Raw genomic sequence first — 21,218 nt, 5'->3', positions numbered from 1 at the left:
CCTCTTCAAGGAGAACTACAAACCACTGCTCAATGAAATAAAAGAGGATACAAACAAATGGAAGAACACACCATGCTCAGGGATAGGAAGAATCAATATCATGAAAATGGCTATACTGCCCAAGGTAATTTAGAGATTCAATGCCATCCCCATCAAGCTACCGATGACTTTCTTCACAGAATTGGAAAAAACTACTTTAAAGTTCATATGGAACCAAAAAAGAGCCCTCACGGCCAAGTCAATCCTAAGCCAAAAGAACAAAGCTGGAGGCATCACACTACTTGACTTCAAACTATACTACAAGGCTACAGTAACCAAAACAGCATCGGACTGGTACCGAAACAGAGACATAGACCAATGGAATAGAACAGAACCCTCAGAAATAATGCCACATATCTACAACCATCTGATCTTTGACAAATCTGACAAAAACAAGAAATGGGGAAAGGATTCCCTATTTAATAAATGGTGCTGGGAAAACTGGCTAGCCATATGTGGAAAGCTGAAACTGGATCCCTTCCTTACATCTTATACAAAAATTAATTCCAGATGGATCAAAGACTTAAATGTTAGACCTAAAACCATAAAAACCCTAGAATTAAACCTAGGCAATACCATTGAGGACATAGGCATGGGCAAGAACTTCATGTCTAAAACACCAAAAGCAATGGCAATAAAAACCAAAATTGACCAATGGGATCTAATTAAACTAAAGAGCTCCTGCACAGCAAAAGCAACTATCATCAGAGTGAACAGGCAACCTACAGAATGGGAGAAAATTTTTGCAATCTACTCATCTGACAAAGGGCTAATATCCAGAATCTACAAAGAACTCGAACAAATTTACAAGAAAAAACAAACAACCCCATCAAAAAGTGGGTGAAGGAGATGAAAAGACACTTCTCAAAAGATGACATTTATGCAGCCAAAAGACACATGAAAAAATGTTCTTCAACACTGGCCATCAGAGAAATGCAAATCAAAACCACAATGAGATACCATCTCACACCAGTTAGAGTGGCGATCATTAAAAAGTCAGGAAACAACAGGTGCTGGAGAGGATGTGGAGAAGTAGGAACACTTTTACACTGTTGGTGGGACTGTAAACTAGTTCAACCATTGTAGAAGACAGTGTGGCGATTCCTCAAGGATCTAGAACTAGAAATACCATTTGATCCAGCCATCTCATTACTGGGTATATACCCAAAGGATTATGAGTCATGCTGCTATAAAAACACATGCACACGTATGTTTATTGTGGCACTATTCACAATAGCAAAGACTTGGAAGCAACCGAAATGTCCAAAAATAAGAGACTGGATTAAGAAAATGTGGCACATATACAACAAGGAATACTATGCAGCTATAAAAAAGGATGAGCTCGTGTCCTTTGTAGGGACATGGATGAAGCCGGAAACCATCATTCTCAGCAAACTATCACAAGGACGAAAAAACGAACAGTGCATATTCTCACTCATAGGTGGGAATTGAACAGTGAGATCACTTGGACACAGGAAGGGGAACATCACACATAGGGGTCTGTTATGGGGTGGGGGGAGGGGGAGGGATAGCATTGGGAGATATACCTAATGTAAGTGAGGAGTTAATGGGTGCAGCACACCAACATGGCACATGTATACATACGTAACAAACCTGCACGTTGTGCACATGTACCCTAGAACTTAAAGTATAATAAAAAAAAAAAAATCAAACTTTCCAGAGAAGACATCTCCAGAGAAGACACACTGAATATGCATCTGCTAGGCTTCAGGCACCCAATAATTACTGCTTACCTAGATATCCGCAAATCCTCTAGACATGAGACTATTCATAGCAGATTCTGGTGTGTATCACATTGGTAATAAAGCACTTCATCCTCACTTACTCTAATAAAAATACTTTAAACTTACTTCCCAAGGCACTTTTGTCTGGTCTAAGCAAACATGTAGCTATCCCAGCTTTCTCAGTTATTTTAAATAAATCAATATTTAAAATACCTATAATTAGCGCATTTATAATATATAGGTTTGTGTTATATCAAGTAATTATAGTTTGTTTTATTATGAGACAGACTGTCATTCTGTCACAGGCTGGACTGCAGGGCACCACCATGGCTCACTGCAGCCTGGACCTTCTGGGCACGAGCCATCCTGCTGCATCAGCCCCCTGAGTAGCTGGGACTATAGCATGTGCCATCATGCCAGGCTGATTTCTAAAGGAATGTTTAGTAGACATGAGGTCTCACTATGTTGCCTCCACTGGTCTGGAACTCCTGGCCACAGGCCATTCTCACACCTTGGTCTCCCCAAGTGGTGGGATTGGAGGTGTGTGCCACCATGCCTGGGCTCCTATTTTATTCTACTACCTTATGCATTATTTGACATTTTGGGTCTTAAAAGTTATAATTCCACAGCGTTCATGTAATTATGGAACCCATAAAGAGCTTACAGTTACCAATATATTATATACATGGAAAAGTCTTTTCTTAACTTCAATTTTATCGTTTAAATTGGCATATGTTTATTAACTTGTTTCTGAGATTCATCAGCTTTGTTGCATTCAGTGAGTTATTTATTGTTTTATAGGATTATTTTGCATAAATACACCAAATTTATTTAGCTGTTCTACAGTTGAAGAATATTTTGGGTCTAATTTGGAGCTACTATAAAAATTGATGCAGTGAACAATATTGTGTATGTTGAAGTATATGTAGGCAATCAGTTGACTATATTTTAGAATTAGAATATCTAGCCCATAAGAAATGCTAATAGTCAGTTTCCCAAAAGGGATTTCCATTTACATCTCTCCAGCCATGAATAAATTTCATTTATTCTGTATCTTTGACAACACACAATATTGTGTGTCTTTAAATTTTGGTATTTTTTTATGAGGGCCTGTGGTACAACTGGTGGATTAATTCTTACTTTTGTAAGACTAATGAAAGTGAGCACTTTTTTATGTTTGGCTAGTTATTTATGTATCCAATTCTGTAAAGTGTCTGTTCAGATATTTTAGCCAATCTTCTGTTGAGTTCACTGTCTTTTATTTATTACAATTTAAGTATTCATCACACACATGTATTATATTTTACTTTATGTATGTTGGGGTGAATATCTTTCTCCACTACTAGTTTGCATAATGTTTTTTGAAACACAGAAGTCATCATTATCAATATAAATGAACTAATTGTTTTAATTATTAATTTGTGCCCTGGTTAAGAAATCCTTATGAGAATATTGTATCAGGTTCCCCTTCCTTTCAGGACTTCAATCTATCTGGAAGTGACTGTGTATGGTTTGAGGTAGGAGTCAATATTTAGTTACTTTTTAAAAAAAAATTCAATTAATCCAGCATTGGTCTGATCACATTGTGTATTTCAATGTAGACGAGCACCCTAATAATGAAGGATTATTTATATCTGTGGTGAGAATTGCAAAATAAAGCCCAGCATAGAAGGTCAAATAATATTACCTCAAAGGATAGATTAATACAATGAAACCTGATGGATAAGTGTAATATAGTTAGATAAAGAGGAAGAAAAACATTTCCCAGTTATCATTGAGACTTCACTCCAAGTTTTTTGCATGAAGCAAAAGATCCCGACTGTCTTCCATTGATTTTTACTTCATTCAGACATGTCTGTCATCTATTATTTCACTCAGTGACAGTCAGAAATAAAGAAAAAAAAGAGAATATATGGTATGCCATGATCATGAATAATGATTTTTCAAAAATTATTTAATAAAGAACCAATACGTATACTTTTCGCGTTTTCAGCATATTTAATAGTAACACAATAAATGAGTTTTGATAACATTAGAAGGCAATTCAAGACATAAAATAGAGCCTATTTTTGCTGTATGTTAAGGCACAAGGAAGAGGACTTCCTGGGATAAAGGGGTTCCCACAGCATGTGAACACATTTCTGATTTGTCTCTGGTCAGAAGTGAATACAGCAAAAGATAGGCCTGAGAGGAGGTGAGAAAGAGCAATTAGGGATGGTGTATATTAGGGAGCTTTGATTAACATCAACAAAGCTCACAGTCTTAGCCTCACAATCCAGGAATAATCCTACTCGGGTGGTAGGTTTTGGGATATATTGCAGCATAAGTGGGGAGGTGGTAAAGAGACTGGATTGAATGTCACTCTTAATACACCCAAGAAGAAAGAGTCCCTCCTCTCCATCTATCTTCTCATTCTGATTCTTCTCTTTCCAATACATATTACAGACACCAAAAGCCCAATTCCAGGAGTCCCCTACATGGACCTCCCAGTAATATTTGCCGGAGGTGAAAGTCTGAACACCCCATGCAAGAAAACTTCTAGGTGTTGCAGTGAAATGGGGTACATCTTGATGGTCACATCCAATACACATGCTTCTCAAAATTTCATATAGAAAGATATCACTGTTGGCTTCTTCATGATGCAGAGTAATATGCACTGCAAGAAAGAAAAAAAGAAAACATGCATAGACATGTGTAAATAAGAAAAAAATAATTGTTCTATCAAGAAGTTACTTTACTAGCAAATGTAAAGTCATAAAAAGTTTTGCTTGTAACTTCTAGTAAAGTATAGAGATGGTTAATATTATATACAAGACAAACAAAACCCTAACCACAGATATTATGGTTTTTTTTGAAAACTTACATATTGAGAGCCAAATGTGAGACCAACTTCTTTCAATCCAATTTTCAAAGTAAAATTTACACATTGTATGCCCTAAATGCAATGCTGTTATCAAGATCATTATTTAGAAATGTTTCTTATTCTTAAAAACTAGTGCTATCATTTTGGAAAGAATGTGAATGTGAAGATTTTCACTTAAGAACTGCTCTAGATATCTGGATAAAAATCCATATTTACACGTTATAAGTGATAATTTAAAGCAGATCTCTGTAAAATCTTTGACCAGTCTCTCTGCGGTCCTCCATGCTAGCTCTGGGCTGAAGCTGGATTTTAGACTTAACATGTAGCTCTTCATATTGCAATTAAACTGAACTTATTTTCATTTGTCATTTTACTTATATTCACAAAATGATTTCTTCCTTTTAGCTTTACCTATTAATTCAAATGTTTGCAATATATGAATAATATATACACATTAAAAAAATACAAAACCCCCAAGAATCTCCAGAAAACTATATTCCCCCAAAGCACAGTTCTTAGCAGTTCAAATGAATACACTAAAGAAATGTACAATTTTGTATTTAACATTAAATAATTCACCATTCTGAGCATTATTTCATTTGCTCCTTTTTTAAATTTTCTACACTACTCCTTTTTCCCGTTATATAACTCAGTACATATTATGCCAAAAAGTATTTCTTTTTCACTATCTTTCAAACTGAATGCTATAAATCTGACTGTAAATACAGACACGGATACCAAAGGGTTGCATGGTTATATTGTTCACTTATGTCTTAAAAGAAGTAAAATATTTGATAAAATATGAAATATTACCTATGTGATCCTAACAGTAATAATATTTAGATAGTGGGAGTGCTGCCTGTGGGTGGAGACTTACCTCGGGATTGGTTGAGCCTGTCCCTCAGTCCAGTGATGGGCCCTGCACTGAGCTCTGGATTCAGAGGCTGGGGCATGTGCAGCAGCACGGACTCACTCCTGCAAGGAAAAACCTGCAGTTACAACATCTACAGCCATAAAATAAATAAAAATCACTATTTGTATATAAAAGACATTCCATGAGAATCCTTTGAATCTACACATTTGATAATTCAAAAATTATTCCTTCCTTTTGCAAATTAATTCTTTACAGTTTCTAAATGTTAAAGCATGATGGAAGAATCGAAGCCAGAATTCAATCTGATCCTTCTTTTTTTTTTGCTCCGAATGTGTAAGGTTCCTTAGCTTTATGGCCTTGAGAATATTTAGAAACGGAATTCTGAGTTCCACTTCTTGGCAGACTCCCCTGACATCTTTGTCTGAAATAGCGGGGTTCTGGGGAGACTGATGCATCCACTGCTTCCTTCTCAAGATAAAGAATGGAAACTTGTTCTCTCCCCTTTTAGCAAAGAACTTCCCTAGAGACTTATACAGTTCTAACACTCCACAGTTTTTTTCAATCTATTTTTCAGAACTGTTAACTGATATGTATATATGTATAAAAAACAAAACATCAACACTTTTTCACTGCTAAAATACTTCCTCCTCTTCTCTCCTGCTTCCTCTGGTGACTTTCTCACCATCCACAAAACAAAACTCTTATCTTTCTCCTGTGCAGGCTTTCAAGCAATAAAACAAAATCAGGGGCCGGGCGCGGTGGTTCACGCCTGTAATCCCAGCACTTTGGGAGGCCGAGGCGGGCGGATCACGGGGTCAGGAGATAGAGACCATCCTGGCTAACATGGTGAAACCCAGTCTCTACTAAAAATACAAAAAATTAGCCGGGTGTGGTGGCAGGCGCCTGTAGTCCCGGGTATTCGGGAGGCTGAGGCAGGGGAATGGTGTGAACCCGGGAGGCGGAGCTTGCAGTGAGCCGAGATCGCGCCATTGCACTCCAGCCTGGGCGACAGAGCCAGACACCGTCTCCAAAAAAAAAAAAAAAAAAAACCAGGAATCAAATTGTTTGTTTTAGTTCACTCTTCTTTTATTCACTTATTTACTTCGTGGCCTTGTCTTTTAAGGTGTGGGAACGAAAGTAGATGCAAAAAAAAGTGCTATCAATATCTTAATTATTTATGCCATGACTTTAATAGAGCCTGCTTTGATAGTCGTGGAATCTTAAAGAACATATGCTAAAATCTAGGTACACACTCACCTGTGTAATATGTCTCCAAAAGCCTGAAAAAAAAAAAGAAGAAAGATTTAGTGCATTTCACAAGATGCATCTTTCACTAAGTTCAGTGTGAGATTTGTACTCAGTTTCTGAAGATATTATTTCCCTACCATCTTCTCTTCTGGAAAGTATTTTCTATTTCTTCTGTAATGAAAAACCCAGTCAGTTGTATTGTTATTAATTAACGTCCTGGGAAAGTATGAGTCTTGAAGACATTCTCTAAAGAAGTGAAGGGAGAAGAGGCCCAGAAGGTCTATGCTCTGTGGTAACCATGAAAAACCTACTCAGTCATCTTTAACTGAACCTGTTACCCAAATGAGTGGACCCCAAAATAATGTTAATGCAAACCTAGATTCCCAAAACTTCTGATCTTGCCATGTTTACAAATTAACCTAAACGTAAATGAATCACTCACTATTCTATACATGTTTTACAACCCAAAGTATATTATTGAATTAGATGGGGAATATTTCTTGGGGCTGTTACCTTGACCATTCCACAAAGTTTTGTGGCTGGTGGATAAAGTAGGAGGGACCTTTGGCCTGGTAGAATCCCTTAGTGGGGCTATACTCTCCCAACAAAGTAGCATTAGTTATGTGAATGTGTTTTTGGAAACACATCATGGAAATAAAAGTAGGGAGATGGATTTCAGCCATGAGGAAAATACTTATACATGTGAATATTCAAAAACCTGAAACCACGTGGCGAGTTTGTACCTGAAGTAGCTCCACATCTGGTTTATGGCACATTTCGTTCAGCTCCTCATACATTCCTCTTAAAATCTCCATCCTATGAGCCATTTTGGCTTTACTTAAATGAAGTCGATGAAAGATTTCTTTCCCCTTCTTTTTCAGCATCTCCAAATTATGTTTTTCTTCTTCATGATGAAATGCAGGCATCTTCTGATACTCAGCTCTAATTGCTTCTAGCCTTAAATTCACATAATCCTGCAGTGATAATGGGTTAGTCAAAAGAGAAATGTATATATCCATCTCCTATTAAATCTCACTGATTCCTTTTGTCTCTCGAACGTCCAATAGTTCAAACTTCTGTCTTGCCAGTTCTTAGAATCTACAAATTTTGTTCCTTTCCTTTTTTCTGCATAAAGATCAACATAGCTGTATCTGACCAATTACATTAAATTTGTTCAAGATAATGTGTTTTCTAAGATAGTTGAAAATAAAGAAACACAATTTGAATTTCTCTATTCCAACCCATATTTAACAGTTCATGCTTGAGAGTTGGAATATAGGGCTATAGTTACTAGAAAGGAAACAATTATTTCTATTTCTGAGATATGCAACAAGTTGCTTAAACTCATTATATGAAAATGACCTTAGACTAGCATGTCCAGCTAAGTGCATTTCGCCCAGCAAAACCTATCCTTATAAGGCTGCATTTATGATTTGGCCATCTTTGTCTCCCTGAATTCATTTCCTTCTATTCTTTTTCTAAGTCATCCCAGTCTGAAACATAGACTTCTTTGTGGTTCCTCCGGCCTCCAAATATACACAAACTCAAAATTACTGCATCTGCTATTCTCTCCAACTAGAATTACATATATATGTATACAAACACACACACATACATACATACATACATATATATACGCACAACCACACACACATACATACATATACACACTCATGGTCCACATATATATCCACACACACATTTGTGTTCCCCCTCCTCTTCAAAACTTTGTTTCAATTTGAATTTTTCAGTGAGTCTTTTTTCTGACCACCCTATTTAAAACTCAAACACTAATCTCTAGTTTCTGGCCTCTATCGTCCTTTTCTACTTCCCTGCTTGATTATTCTCCAACAAAAACCTACCACACTCAAATACATCATGTATTGCATATATTTGTGTATTGACCATTTGACTCTCTTATTTGGATTGTATGATTTGTGAGGACAAAGGTGCTTCCTTTCTTCTTTACTAGTATATTTTCTAATTTAATATTCAACATAGACTAGGTTCTCATGAAATACTTTTCAACAAACTAATATTAGCTATCATACCCTCAAAATATACATTCACAAAGAGAAAATTATTTTAATGTTTTTCTGAAGTCCTCAGAGTTCTCCTTATATTTAGATACTAGTTCCCATCTTTCGGGCATGTTTACATGTCTCCCTCAAGACACAAATCCATATTTCTCACCACTTTTCTCATCATATGTTATGTAGTATTCAATATTAATTAGTTGAGATTCTTAATTTCATGGTTGCCCTAGATTTTCCCTGTCACTTTTTCTGCCTCAAATTTTCCATACAATTCCAAATACTACTTGCACACTAGCATTCAGATTAATGCTGACCGACACTCAGAAGTTTCAGTTGAGCATTCCATGACTGCCAAATAACCCTTTTGCCTAGCATTTATCCAACCAGCAAATATAGAATGCTTTGAGATGGCCCAGTTTCTTGGATCTGTTGGTGTGTAACTATAGGTTTGTATGAAACAAACCAGCATGCTTTGGGTGACATCAGTAGTTTTCTTAGAAATCCTACCTAACAGGCATACTAGTCTATATAAAAATGAGGCCACTTTTTCTCAATGTTTTCTCTCGCCTTTTTTTTTTTTTTTTTTTTTACTGAATCCCAGAAACATTACAGTTTGATATCAAGTTCCTATTTTAAGAGTCACCCATTTGCCCACCATAAGTTCCTGGAGAAGGTAGAGTAGTACAGGACTAACCTTCCAGCATCTGGTTCTGGTGGTTTCCACATTCAGGTTTCTGTGATTTTCACAAGCTTTTTCCCACAAAGACTGCATTTTCTGTAAAAGCTTCTCCTGCAAAAGAGCCATACATTGAAGCACCAGTGCAGACCATGACATAGGGAGGGGGCCCAGAATGAGAGACAAATAAGCCCCTAGTAAATGGCATTTCCTTTGTTTCCCTTCATGTTTGTCAAAGCCCAGAGGTTGGAAGCTAAGAAAGCCCAAACAGAGCTGCTTAAAGGGACTCAGAGTTGGCTTTATCCAATCTCCAAGAAAATAGACCCACAGGAATGTTATGCTTCCTTTACAGAAATCGATCTTCAGAGCCATCACTTACCCGGTGTTCCTCAGCAGCCCACTCAATGGGACGGTGTCTGTGATACCGGTGCTCCTGAGAGCTGGAGCACAGCAAACAGAGCAGGCTCCTGTCCACTTCACAGAACATCTTCTTTGTCTCCCTGTGAGTGCCACACATTTGCTCCTCAGAGCTCAGGAATAGCCAGAGACTGACTTTTCTGGCAAGAGAAGCCATCTTCTTCAAATGAATGTCGGTTTGGAGGTTTATCTGCTCTGTTGACTTTGTGCATTCAGAGCACTGGACAAGAAATGGAATGTCTTGCCAGTTGAGGTAGAAACAAGGCCTGCAAAAGCTGTGCCCACAGTCTGTGGTGACCGGGTCTACGAAGTAGTTCATGCACATGGGGCAGATGAGTTCCCTCTGAAAGACCTGTAAGATTCCAGAATTCATGTTTCTGAGGAACAAAGAGAAACATGTCATTTTGGGGCCTGGGTTGATGAAAAGCTTCTAAACATGTGGAGATATGTGATAGTTATATTTTCTTCTCTTGACAGTGCTCATTAAAGTACAACAAACTATTTCTTCTGTTACAAACTTAAAAGTTTACACTTAGAGGGAGTCTCCTGGCTTTATAACAGATATTACTAACTAGGGGACTCACAGTCCCTTCTACCCCTAGTTCCTGTCTGTAGCATAATACAAACCTATTCAACTACCCATTTTCTGAACATAGATCTGGAAATTGGGTTTTGATTCTAAGCGGTCAGAATAAATCATAGTTGTCCCTACTCTTCTTTCAATAACTGATGAATGACTGTGAAAGAGTGGGAGGGAAAAAACTACCCGGGCCAAAGAAATATGAGAAGATGGTTCTATGACATATTTTTATAGAGGGTCACAAAAGCCGGGCAGCAAACCACCATGGCACAAGTTTACCTACGTGACAAGCCTGCAAGTCCTGCAGTTATCCCAGGACTTAAATTTAAATTAAATTAAAAACAAAGACCCAAATCAAAACAAAATTAAAAAAAAAGCCAACCAACCAAATAAACAAAGAAAAAGACTGCAATTAAACCAATCAAGTTTCACTAGTAGGGAAAAGAAAAATTATTAAAGATATTGGGTCTTTGTATTTTCTTGCGGATTAAATTAACTTCCCCTAGGGCTGTGCAAGCTCTGAACTAACATATAGGAGGTTTTTGTTAAACTCAGAGAGGTGTAATTATATTTCCATAGTGTGATGGTGAATTTTAGGTATCAGTCTGACTGGATTAACCAACACCTAGGGAACTAGTGAAGCATTGTTTGTGGGTGAGTCTGTGAAGGTGTTTCTAGAGGAGAGAGACATGTGAGTTGGTGAGCTGAGTGGGAGCCTCATCTCTCAATGTGTGTGGGCACCATCCAATCAGCTGACACCTCAGATAAAAAGAAAAAGGCAGAAAAAAGGCAACTTTCTCCGTCTCTCTCCTGAAACTTGTTCTGAAGCTTTCAGACTTGAGCTTAGCCGGGATACCGGTATTCTCAGGACACCAGCTTAGAGACAGCCTATATTGGAACTCTCTAGACTCCATAATCAAGCAAATTAATTTTCCTGATGAATTCTGTCCCATGTAGAATCATGTATAGCTTGTGGACAGATGTATGTTCTGAGAAATGTGTCAGGTGTTTTTAGTTTTTTTTTTTTTTTTTTTTTTTTGAGACAGAGTATCCTTCTGTCACGCAGGCTGAAATGCAGTGGCGTGATCTCGGCTCACTGTAACCTCCGCCTCCAGGTTCAGAGCGATTCTCCTGCATCAGGTTCCCAAGTACCTGGGATTACAGGAACGTGACACTAGGCCTGGCTAATTTTTGTATTTTTTTAGTAGAGATGGGGTTTTGCCATTTTGGCCAGGCTGCACTTGAACTTCTGGCCTCAAGTGATCTGCCTGCCTTGGCTTTGCAAAGTGCTGGGATTATAGGCACGCGCCACAGTGCCCAGCCAGGTGGTTTCATTGTTTTAATATGATAGAATATACCACACAAATCTAGATGGTATAGCCTACTACACCTATGGTATACACTATAGCCTATTGTTCCTACAATAGGCTACAAACCTGTACAGTATGTTCTGTACTGCATACTGTAGGCAACTGTAACACAATGATAACTATTTGTGTATCTAAACATAATTGAATACAGAAAAGGTACAGTAAACATATTGGTATTATAATCTTATGGGACCACCATATGTGGTTTGTGGCTGACTCAAATGGCCCATGAATGTATCTGCACACATATATGTATACATCCTATGGTTCTGTCTGGAGAACCCTGACTAATATAAAAACTATAATCTTTGTTTTGGCAATTTTAAATCCTTTAGCATAAAGCAGCATAAAGCTGCTAGTTTTATATCACTTCTGAATTTAAGTGAAAGCAGTGAAAAATCTTAGAATTGCAAATATTTTCCAGAACTCATCTAAGACATTTTAAGAAATTTTTCACAGTTTAATAAGATTGAGACTCAAGTGAGATGACAATCACAATCACATACCAAATTGGGTCTTATAAATTTACTTGTTCGAAAAATTGTGTTTTGATTTCTAAAGTAGGATATTTTGGGGAGCTTTCTCATTGTTTTAGTTTTCACTATTTTGCATCGCTCATCATTACCTTACTAATTTAAAGTCATGTCTAAAACCTGAATGTTACGAAAGCAAATAACTTCATCATTCATTAATGTCTTCTCAATTCAATTTGACAATATTAATACACTCATTACATACATATACACACACACCTATGTGTACATATATGTATCAACTCCATATATTCATTATGAATACATATCTGTTGCAGCAAACACTAGATATTTTAAGTTTTTCAGAACTATATTAAACAATCATAGAAAGCACAAAATAACAACAATTAGTATCCTTATAATTCATATAATCTATAGTAAGAACATGAGTTACAAATGGTATCATTGTGTAGATTTAAGATAATGAGATATTTTTAACACTCTAATTTATTATTGTGTAAAGGAAAGATGATATAATTTTATCAATATGTTTCACTCATCCCGGAGTTCTTTTAATGGTTCCCACAACGATTTTTCCAAAAATAATTTTGTTAAGTTCACCTCAAGGTCAGAAGCTCATTCACTGCAGTACTGAATTTCAGAGGTCGCCAAAATACAGTTCTAAGTGCAGTCCTTCTCCTTCAGAGAAAACTGAGCTTGTCTCTTCTGTGTCCTTTTATAAGAATCTGTGATGACCACACCCACCTCTTTATGGGTATTTAGAGCATTCAGAAAGGTGGAGACAAAGATGATTAGGTTTATGCAGTATTTAGAACACACCTTTGCAGCTCTGATTAAATTATCATCACACTTTCATTCTGAACACCAGTGCCTGAATGAATCATATGTAACATAAATCCTGTCAGAGCATACATAGGCTAGAAATTAACTAAGATGCATTTTATACTGTTTATTGAGTTTCTTCCATGATACAGGCATTCCTCTAAGTGCACATTTATTTATTCTAGAGAAAGGGTCTCCTTCTGGAGTGCAGTAGCATAATCATAGCTCCCTGCAGCCTTGAATTCCAAGTAATCCTCCTGCTTCAGCCTTCCAAGTAGCTAAGACTTTAGGCTCACACTATATCACCTGGCTAATTTTTTTTGTTGAAATTTTTGGTAAAGTCAGTGTATGACTCTGTAGCCCATGCTGTTCTCCAACTCCTGGCTTCAAGTGGTCCTCTGGTCTCGGCCTTCCAAAGTGCTAAGAGTACAGGTATAAACCACCTCATCCAGCTTCAATGCTGCTGTAGTACACTTATAGGATATTTCCAGAGAAGTCCAATGGAAGATAAAACTTTCCTTTTTGTTTTCTGTTTTCTACCACTCTAAGAGAAATCACTGATTAACCAAATAAACCCACTAACCTGGGGTCTCTCATTGAATTTACAAAACTTCACCAGTCTCATGGGTGAAAGATGAGTTATTATTTTAACGTTTTTCTCCATATAGTGCATGATGTCCTACAATGACTAGGAGTGCACCACGGGAATTGTTTTGGGGATTACACATAACTTTTAGGATATAGGCAAATTCACAAATACAGAATCCAAATGATAGAGATGGACTATATTTTTCTTTCTATACCAAGTCTTTTTGTTGTTATATGAAAATTATTTTTTTAAAAAAGAGATTTCAGAAGGGACTACTCAAATACCTTCTGATAGAGGAATTCTTTGCCGATGGTCCAGAAGACTTATGGTCAAGACTGTCAAAACAGTGAAGACAAATCTATCAGACCCAGGTCTGTCCAGGTTCAAAGACAAAAGCAGAACCCATAAGATATATGTATAGTTAGGGAGATTCACATATGAATTAAGTGCAAAGACTTGACTTACCCAATTGTGGGGGCTGCTTAAGCAAATGTGAGATCCTGGGTACAGTCCATCAGGAAAAGAAATCCCCCGCTGGCTGGATCCCAGTGGTCATGAATCAAAGCTTTGGTTTAAAGTCAATAGGGGGCAACTGGAAGATTAGAGTCCCATTTGCCGTTTAAAATGTTGTTCAAGGAATGCCTATGTGTTTCTTTAAAGGACTTTCACTGATGAAGTCAGGCTTACTTGGGTACACTTCCTAGTTACAGGATTAGGACCTTTGCTCGCATCTGCAAAATGCCTTTCCAGCAGGTCCTAAGTAAGTGTTTCACTGAAGAATAATAAGGTATGTCTATGCCACAAAATGGCTACTGCCCTCATTTCCCTCTTTGTACATACATGTACTCAAGTTGACACATCATAAAATCATCCAGAGTTTATATTTAATTAAATACAAGGAATTGAACAATAGATTTTCTTGTTCTATTGTCAGTTTACTGTCCAAGACCACCAACTGACTGACCACCCTGTATGCACATTCTGTACCTCAATAAATCTAAGTAATTAACCAAAGTGTCCACACAGAAGTAAGATCTGTGCTGGTTGTGTGTGGGGGCCCTCTTGGCTCAGTCCTGGACTCCAGAGTGGGAAACTTGTGAAACCCTCGGTCATGGACTTGATCCTGTGGACATTCTCTGCTTAAATTCTGGAGCTCCGTGGCGGGGCCCTGGTACTCCATTACAAGGTCTGATGATGCTGTGTATCAGGAAGGAATTAGGGCAAGGAGAGAAAGGAAGGTAGGTAGCTTCTGATTTTATTTCAACCACTTTTTGCACCACATCATTCACTTATTCAAACACTCAGCTTTAGGCAGTTGAAGCCTAGAGCACTGGAAATTAGGAGCTTTCAGTTACAGACCTACCTCTGTCTACTGTGGCATTATCAAGGAAACAACCTATTTTCCTACTTGAGTCTCAGACCACGAAACAAATATAAGAAAGTAATTCTCTTTAGAGTTGGCATTTTGTAGGTTCCAAAAGTCCTACCCAATCCAGAAGAGAGAGTAGAGGTGGGTATAGGCAAGAACAATCCGTCATGTGGATAAAGGACACTCCAGCCAATTTGGAATATTTCCTTATTTCCCAGTGCTTCTCCTTTTAATAAAAAAGATACTTTTTTGTACATGAGACTGTTTTCATTCTAGCATCTGAAACCTACCTCTACCACAAAGTTTTCTGTTGAATTACACATCTATTTTTGAGAATCTGGTAATAGACTCTTTTGTTCATCTGGGTTCTAAAACTCATTGGAAAATCTTTGTATGAAAGTTGGTGATCTATTTCTGCTCCCTTAACATATGTAGAAATCTGACTTTATTTAATTCTGGAAATTTTTAAATTTTTATAAAAATTCCATTCTATGATAAATACCATTTAAAACCTAGGTATTATAACTACTTTGACATTTTGTTTGTTTTATTTGCGCACATGGAGAGAATTCTGCATATTTTTTCCCATGCTAACAAAATTTATTAATTTTCCAAAAATTTATATTTTGCTTTCTGGATCCTGAATGTCCAGGGCTATCTTTTCTTTAACACTTTTTTTTTTTTTTTGCATTTCTTCTCAATTGTTTTACCCGTTTATTGTCTATTTTTCTACAAACCCCAGTCATTTTCTCTTGAAACCTCTTATCTATTTGAGTGGAGAGAAATATGTTAGAAAAAGGAAGGGGACAGTGTGATACATGGGCTATGATGTACCAGTTACCGTGCTGTCTCCATGCGCACATTGTTCCTAATCTCCACAGAAAACATGCAATATGTGTAGCATTGTCCCAACTTTACATATGAGCACATAAAAGGTAAGCTTTTTGTTGTTGTTGTTGTTGAGACCGAGTCTCACTCTGTCGCCCAGGCTGGAGTGCAATGGCGGCGTGATCTTGGCTCACTGCAAGTTCCACCTCCCGGGTTCACTCCATTCTCCTGCCTCAGCCTCCCGAGTAGCTGGGACTACAGGCGCCCGCCACCATGCCCGGCTAATTTTTTTGTACTTTTAGTAGAGACGGGATTACACTGCGTTAGCCAGGATGGTCTCAATCTCCTGACCTCGTGATCCGCCCGCCTCAGCCTCCCAAAGCGCTGGGATTACAGACGTGAGCCACCGCGCCCGGTCGTAAGCAATCTTTTTATGGTCCTGTTTCCTGTATGGGATGGATTCAGGGATCAATCCCATGTCGTCAACTCCATAAATCCTCAAATCTCTCAATGTATTTTCTCACTTAGAGCCACAGAAACACATATGATTCCTTCTGTGCTTGTGTGTTCAGGTGAGGTTCAGCCTACATTCTGAAGTTTCTTCCTCTGATGAATGAAACATTGAGTTCTTGAATATAGCTACATTATCATTAGGCTGTAAAAATCAGAATCAAATAGGTTTTCTTCCTTGAGAAAATAATGGAGGCAACAATTACAAACAGCACTCTAGGTTTTAGATTTCAATCATGTTTTTCCTTTTCTATTCTTTTTTCTTTTCTTAGAGACAGGGTCTCACTCTGTCATCCAGACTATAGAGCAGTTGCTGGATCATAGCTACTGCAGCTTCAACCTCCTAGGCTCAAGTGATCCTCAACCTCGGCCTCCTGAGTAGCTCTGACTACAGGCAGACACCCGCACTTCAGGTTAGTTTTTAAATTGTTTGTGGAGATATGGTCTTCTTATGCTGTTCTGGCTCGTCTCAAACTCCTGGACTCAATCCTCCTGCTTCGACCTTCCGAGGAACTGGGATTACAGGCGTGAGCCACTGTTCCCAGCCTCGAAGCATTTTCATAGCAAAGAGTTAACAGAACATTTTCTTCTCTAGATTCAGTAGACGCAAGATTGTTATATTTTATTCTTCCCATATGTGGCTGTGTATCCTGTTCGCAGACATTACATTGCCAAATTTGTTTTCCATTCATCTTTCCTAGCACAGTATAGAAAAATGAGTACTGTGGAGTAGAGTTTTCACATTCTTTCCTGAACCCTGCCAGTTCTAATGGTGCTCATGGACTTAGCCATTTCCCTTCACTGGAATCCATTTTTGTTTATAAACAACAGTAAGTGTTGTTTATAAAATTTCCAAGGAACAGAGCAGAATGTAAGGTTAGCATATCTTGTGTTTTTACCTACCCTAAGCCCGAAGGATCGTGAGTACTACATATAGAAATCTTTCCTCCTTACCCCTGTCACATTCTACTTGGATGCTGTGGAGAAATAAACCCAGTGTATCCCCTTCTGCTATACAAAATAATACTATTTGGCTTAAACTGATGTTTGTAAAATTTCATCCACAGATTTCAGTCACATTTTCAAATAAATCCATTATAAAACCATGTAATACAAGTTGACTGTTTGTTATTCACAATGTTAGGGCCAGAAGAATTTCAGGTTTTGGATATTTGTGGATTACAGAATATTTGCATATACATAAGAAGATATCTTGTGTATCAACCCAAGTGTAAACACAAAATTTATGTTTCCTATACACCTTATACAGATAGGCTAAAGATAATTTTAGACAATATTTTAAATAACTTTATTCATGAAGCAAAGTTTGTGTACACATGCCATTTTATTACCCTTTGTGAGTGCTCTTGCTCGGGGGCATCTAGGTGGACACAGAAAGATATATTGCAACTGAAGGGGCTGGGAGAGTCTTTTGTTCACTGAGAATATGTTTTGACTGTAACTTCTCATATGTGGTCACGTGTGGGATATTTCACTTTTGGTGACATTTCACAGCTCAAAACATTTGAGATTTTGGAGTATTTTGGATTTTTAGATATTTTGATTAGTGGTGCTCAACCTGTATGTTATTTCATCCTTTTTTTCTCCACGTAGGAATGGAAAATGCATTTTTGTTTTTACTTGTATTACACATTTTTTTCCAACTCAAATTCATTATGCATATTGTTAGATGTCTTCAAATTTTGATGAAAAGTCTCAAGTTATATCAATTACTATTTTCAAAAATTTTTTGTAATAAGTAGATTAAATACCATGATAATCCACAGTCAAAAAAATAAACACAAATTCATGTGCTTGTATTCCAGTTGGGTTTTTTTTCCAAACGATGAGCATTAATGAAATACTATACCTTAAAACCTTTTTCTAAATATATTTGAGAATATTGTTTGAAAGTAAAAAATTGAAAAGGACTGAACATACCATAATAAATGACATTTGTGCTTAAGAAGGCTGTCTTTTTCAGAGATTATTTATAAAATAAAAATACACATTTCTAACCTTGTCTCAGTTAAGAGCTTGTTACTGATGTGTTACTTATGATGTTGAATGTTGTTAGGCTAACAGGATGCACTGGTAATAGGACCCTGTCAAGCTGAACTTTCCCGACTTAAATGCTACCTCACCATTCCTGTGCAGTATGTTTTTATTAGAATTCTAGCAGTATGTATTTTATATTGTGAGCTAAATAACAAGCACACACAAAAATGATTTCACACTGTGTATGCCGATGTATTTTAAAGTCTATGAAAAATATGGTAGGTATCAGCAAGTAGAACAGTGCTTCATACATAGAAAGGGACCAATTAATGCTAAGTAAATGTTATTAGTTACTTAAAGAGCTTTGCATTATGTAAATACATCCAAATCAATTATTATCTGGATGGTAATATGATAGCAAACCTAGATGCAGATTGAAGAAGAATATTGAGCAAGAATGGGTTAGGAGGGTGTGAGGAGTAGGCCACAGAGAAAGTTAATACCTATAATTTGCTGAGTCAGAGTTGAAAGCACCTATAGGCTAAGTGGATACCTCCCATTCTGACCCATTTCAGCAAAATATTTGAATCTTCCATGTTTTTCATAATTCTGGGAGTTTAGAAAATGCTTTAGAGAAGTGAAAGAGCCACTGTGTTTTATATTCGTTTATTTATTGTGTTTGGTGATTTGAGAATTTCTCTGAGTCACTAGAGATAGAGCTTCAGAATATTAATCTCAGGATACAAATCTGTTTTTCAATTTTATAACCATAACCCATTCTCCAAAGATGACCCCTCTGTTAAGTAATAGTAAATTATCTTCAGTGTCATTTAAGTTCACCAGTTTCTTGTGAAATGTTTTTAACTTTAAAAAGTTTAAAAACACAAAAAGCCATTCTTTAAAACTAAACATGTGTAAATCGAGTTCTTAAAAACCAATCCAGTCTGGGCGTGGTGGCTCAGTCCCAACACTCTGGGAAGCTGAGATGGGCGGATTCCTTGAGGTCAGGAGTTCAAGACAAGTCTGACCAACATGGCAAAACCCTATATCTAATAAAAATACAAAAATTAGGCTGGCATAGTTGCACAGACCTGTAGTCCCAGCTACTCAGGAGGCTGTGGCAGGAGAATCACCTGAACCAGGGAGGCAGAGGATGCAGTGAACTTAGACAGTGCCACTGCAATTCAGCCTGGGCAACAGAGCGAGACTACATTTCAAAATAAATAAATAAATAAATAAATAAATAAATAAATAAATAAATAAATAAAGTCTTCTACTCTTTAAAAATCCTGGAAAATCTAGTATTGTAGATAAAAGTAGAAAACAAAATAGTTCTTCATATATTTTAGGTTTTAATAAGGAGTCATTAAAAGATAATTATAAAGTCACTTTACGTGGACTTAAAAAGGTAACATCAGGCCGCTGTGGCAGCTCATGCCTGTAATCCCAGCACTTTGGGAGGCCAAGGCGGGTGGATTAGCTGAGGTCAGGAGTTCGAGACCAGCCTGGCAAACATGGTGAAACCCCCTCTCTACTAAAAATACAAAAATTAGCTGGGCATGGTATGGTGGCAGGCACCTGTAATCCCAGCAGGAGATTTGCTTGAACCCCTGGGGTGGAGGTTGCAGTGAGCCAAGATCCTGCCACTTCACTCCCACCTGGGAGTGACATTGTATAATGACATCAGACAACTGATTTAGTTATCTAACATTGGAATGTATTTGTAGAAGTTTTTTTAAAATTTTAATCGATAAAGCAATTATACAATTAAATAGAGCCAGTCGAAAGGATTAGGTTTTGCCTTTGAAACTGCAGAAACCTAATCTTCTATTAAGGATGTATCCATGCATAGTTTAAATTTTTAAAAAAATACGTAAATAAAAGGAATGTAGTGAAGTGTTTTAAGAAAAGTTTCTAACTTTGGAAATTCTACGCAATGTACATGTAACAAAGTTCAGTCTTTCCCATTATTAAAAAAAATAAAAAACCTCAGCGTTGGCCATTAGGATGCCAAGACATATCCAGTGAATGCTCAATTATAAAGCATCTAGCCTGGCTCACTTTGAAAACTTTTCTTCTAAAATTGTCTTCCTGGGGCCTTTAATACTTGACTCTAATTTATAGTTCTAGAAACTATTGAGTTTAGAGAAAGTAAATTCCAATCCATCCTTTCTAAAAGAACTTAAGTAGGCTTAGGACTTTCTTCCTAAAATGTATGAACATTGTTGTTCAAGCGTGTCATCGCATCACATTGAGAGGTGGACACAGGAAAGGAGTTTGAGAAAAGCCTAGGCAACATTGCGAAAACTCGTCTCTCCAAAAAAATTAAAATTAGCGGAGCATGGTGGGATGAACCTGTAGTCCCTGGTACTGGGGAAGCTGAGGTGGGAAGATTGCTATAGCCAGGGGGGTTGACACTGCAGCTAGACAGGATCCAGCGACTGCACTCCAGCCTGGGTGACAAAGCCAGACCCTGTCTCAAAAAAAAGAATATAAAATATCTCACTAATATTTGTAATGTTTATTATGTTGAAAACATTTTGGATATATTGGGTTATAATGTTTTACTAAAATTAATTTCAATTGTTTCTAATTGTTTCAAATATCATTAGAAAAATGCATTCCCTCCCCTCTCCGTTATAGTTTCCCTGAAAATACATGCACTAAAGAAAAACGAAGAAAGTATGTTTAATTAAATAATATTCAAAATACAAAACAAAAAAACTTTTGAAATGTATTTAAGACAATGCTTACAAAACA

General features: G+C 37.2%; 1 protein-coding gene across 2 annotated transcripts; it reads right to left on the bottom strand.

The window, feature by feature from the left end:
• Nucleotides 1-3,767: 3,767 nt before the first annotated feature.
• LOC101151378 (tripartite motif-containing protein 49C) lies at nucleotides 3,768-15,517 on the bottom strand. 2 transcript variants are annotated; one of them, XM_063710814.1, is made up of 7 exons: nucleotides 12,943-15,517; nucleotides 9,861-10,275; nucleotides 9,500-9,595; nucleotides 7,513-7,743; nucleotides 6,779-6,801; nucleotides 5,525-5,622; nucleotides 3,768-4,416 (listed from the first exon to the last, which is right to left on the bottom strand). In XM_063710814.1, exons 2-7 carry the CDS (start codon nucleotides 10,269-10,271, stop codon nucleotides 3,941-3,943), a joined length of 1,335 nt encoding a protein of 444 aa, XP_063566884.1. In that variant the 5' UTR covers nucleotides 10,272-10,275; nucleotides 12,943-15,517; the 3' UTR covers nucleotides 3,768-3,940. The 2 variants fall into 2 exon arrangements, with proteins under 2 accessions (XP_063566884.1, XP_004052002.3); XM_004051954.4 differs by having other exon boundaries at nucleotides 3,768-4,440; nucleotides 12,943-13,067.
• Nucleotides 15,518-21,218: the final 5,701 nt, after the last annotated feature.

The sequence above is a fragment of the Gorilla gorilla genome, chromosome 9, assembly GCF_029281585.2.
Source record: "Gorilla gorilla gorilla isolate KB3781 chromosome 9, NHGRI_mGorGor1-v2.1_pri, whole genome shotgun sequence".
NCBI lineage: Eukaryota > Metazoa > Chordata > Mammalia > Primates > Hominidae > Gorilla > Gorilla gorilla.
The sequence above is the reverse complement of the archived record's forward strand: the minus strand, read 5'-3'. Positions and strand labels throughout refer to the sequence as shown.

What these genes read in the sequence shown, in the direction of transcription:
- LOC101151378 (XM_004051954.4), bottom strand. Translation starts at nt 10,271, where the DNA reads ATGAATTCTGGAATCTTACAGGTCTTTCAGAGGGAACTCATCTGCCCC. An exon ending in GGGCTGCTGAGGAACACCGG is followed by an intron (nt 9,596 to 9,860) that starts GTAAGTGATGGC and finishes GCTCTTTTGCAG; the next exon opens with GAGAAGCTTTTACAGAAAAT. An exon ending in TTTGGAGACATATTACACAG is followed by an intron (nt 5,623 to 6,778) that starts GTGAGTGTGTAC and finishes TTTTCCTTGCAG; the next exon opens with GAGTGAGTCCGTGCTGCTGC.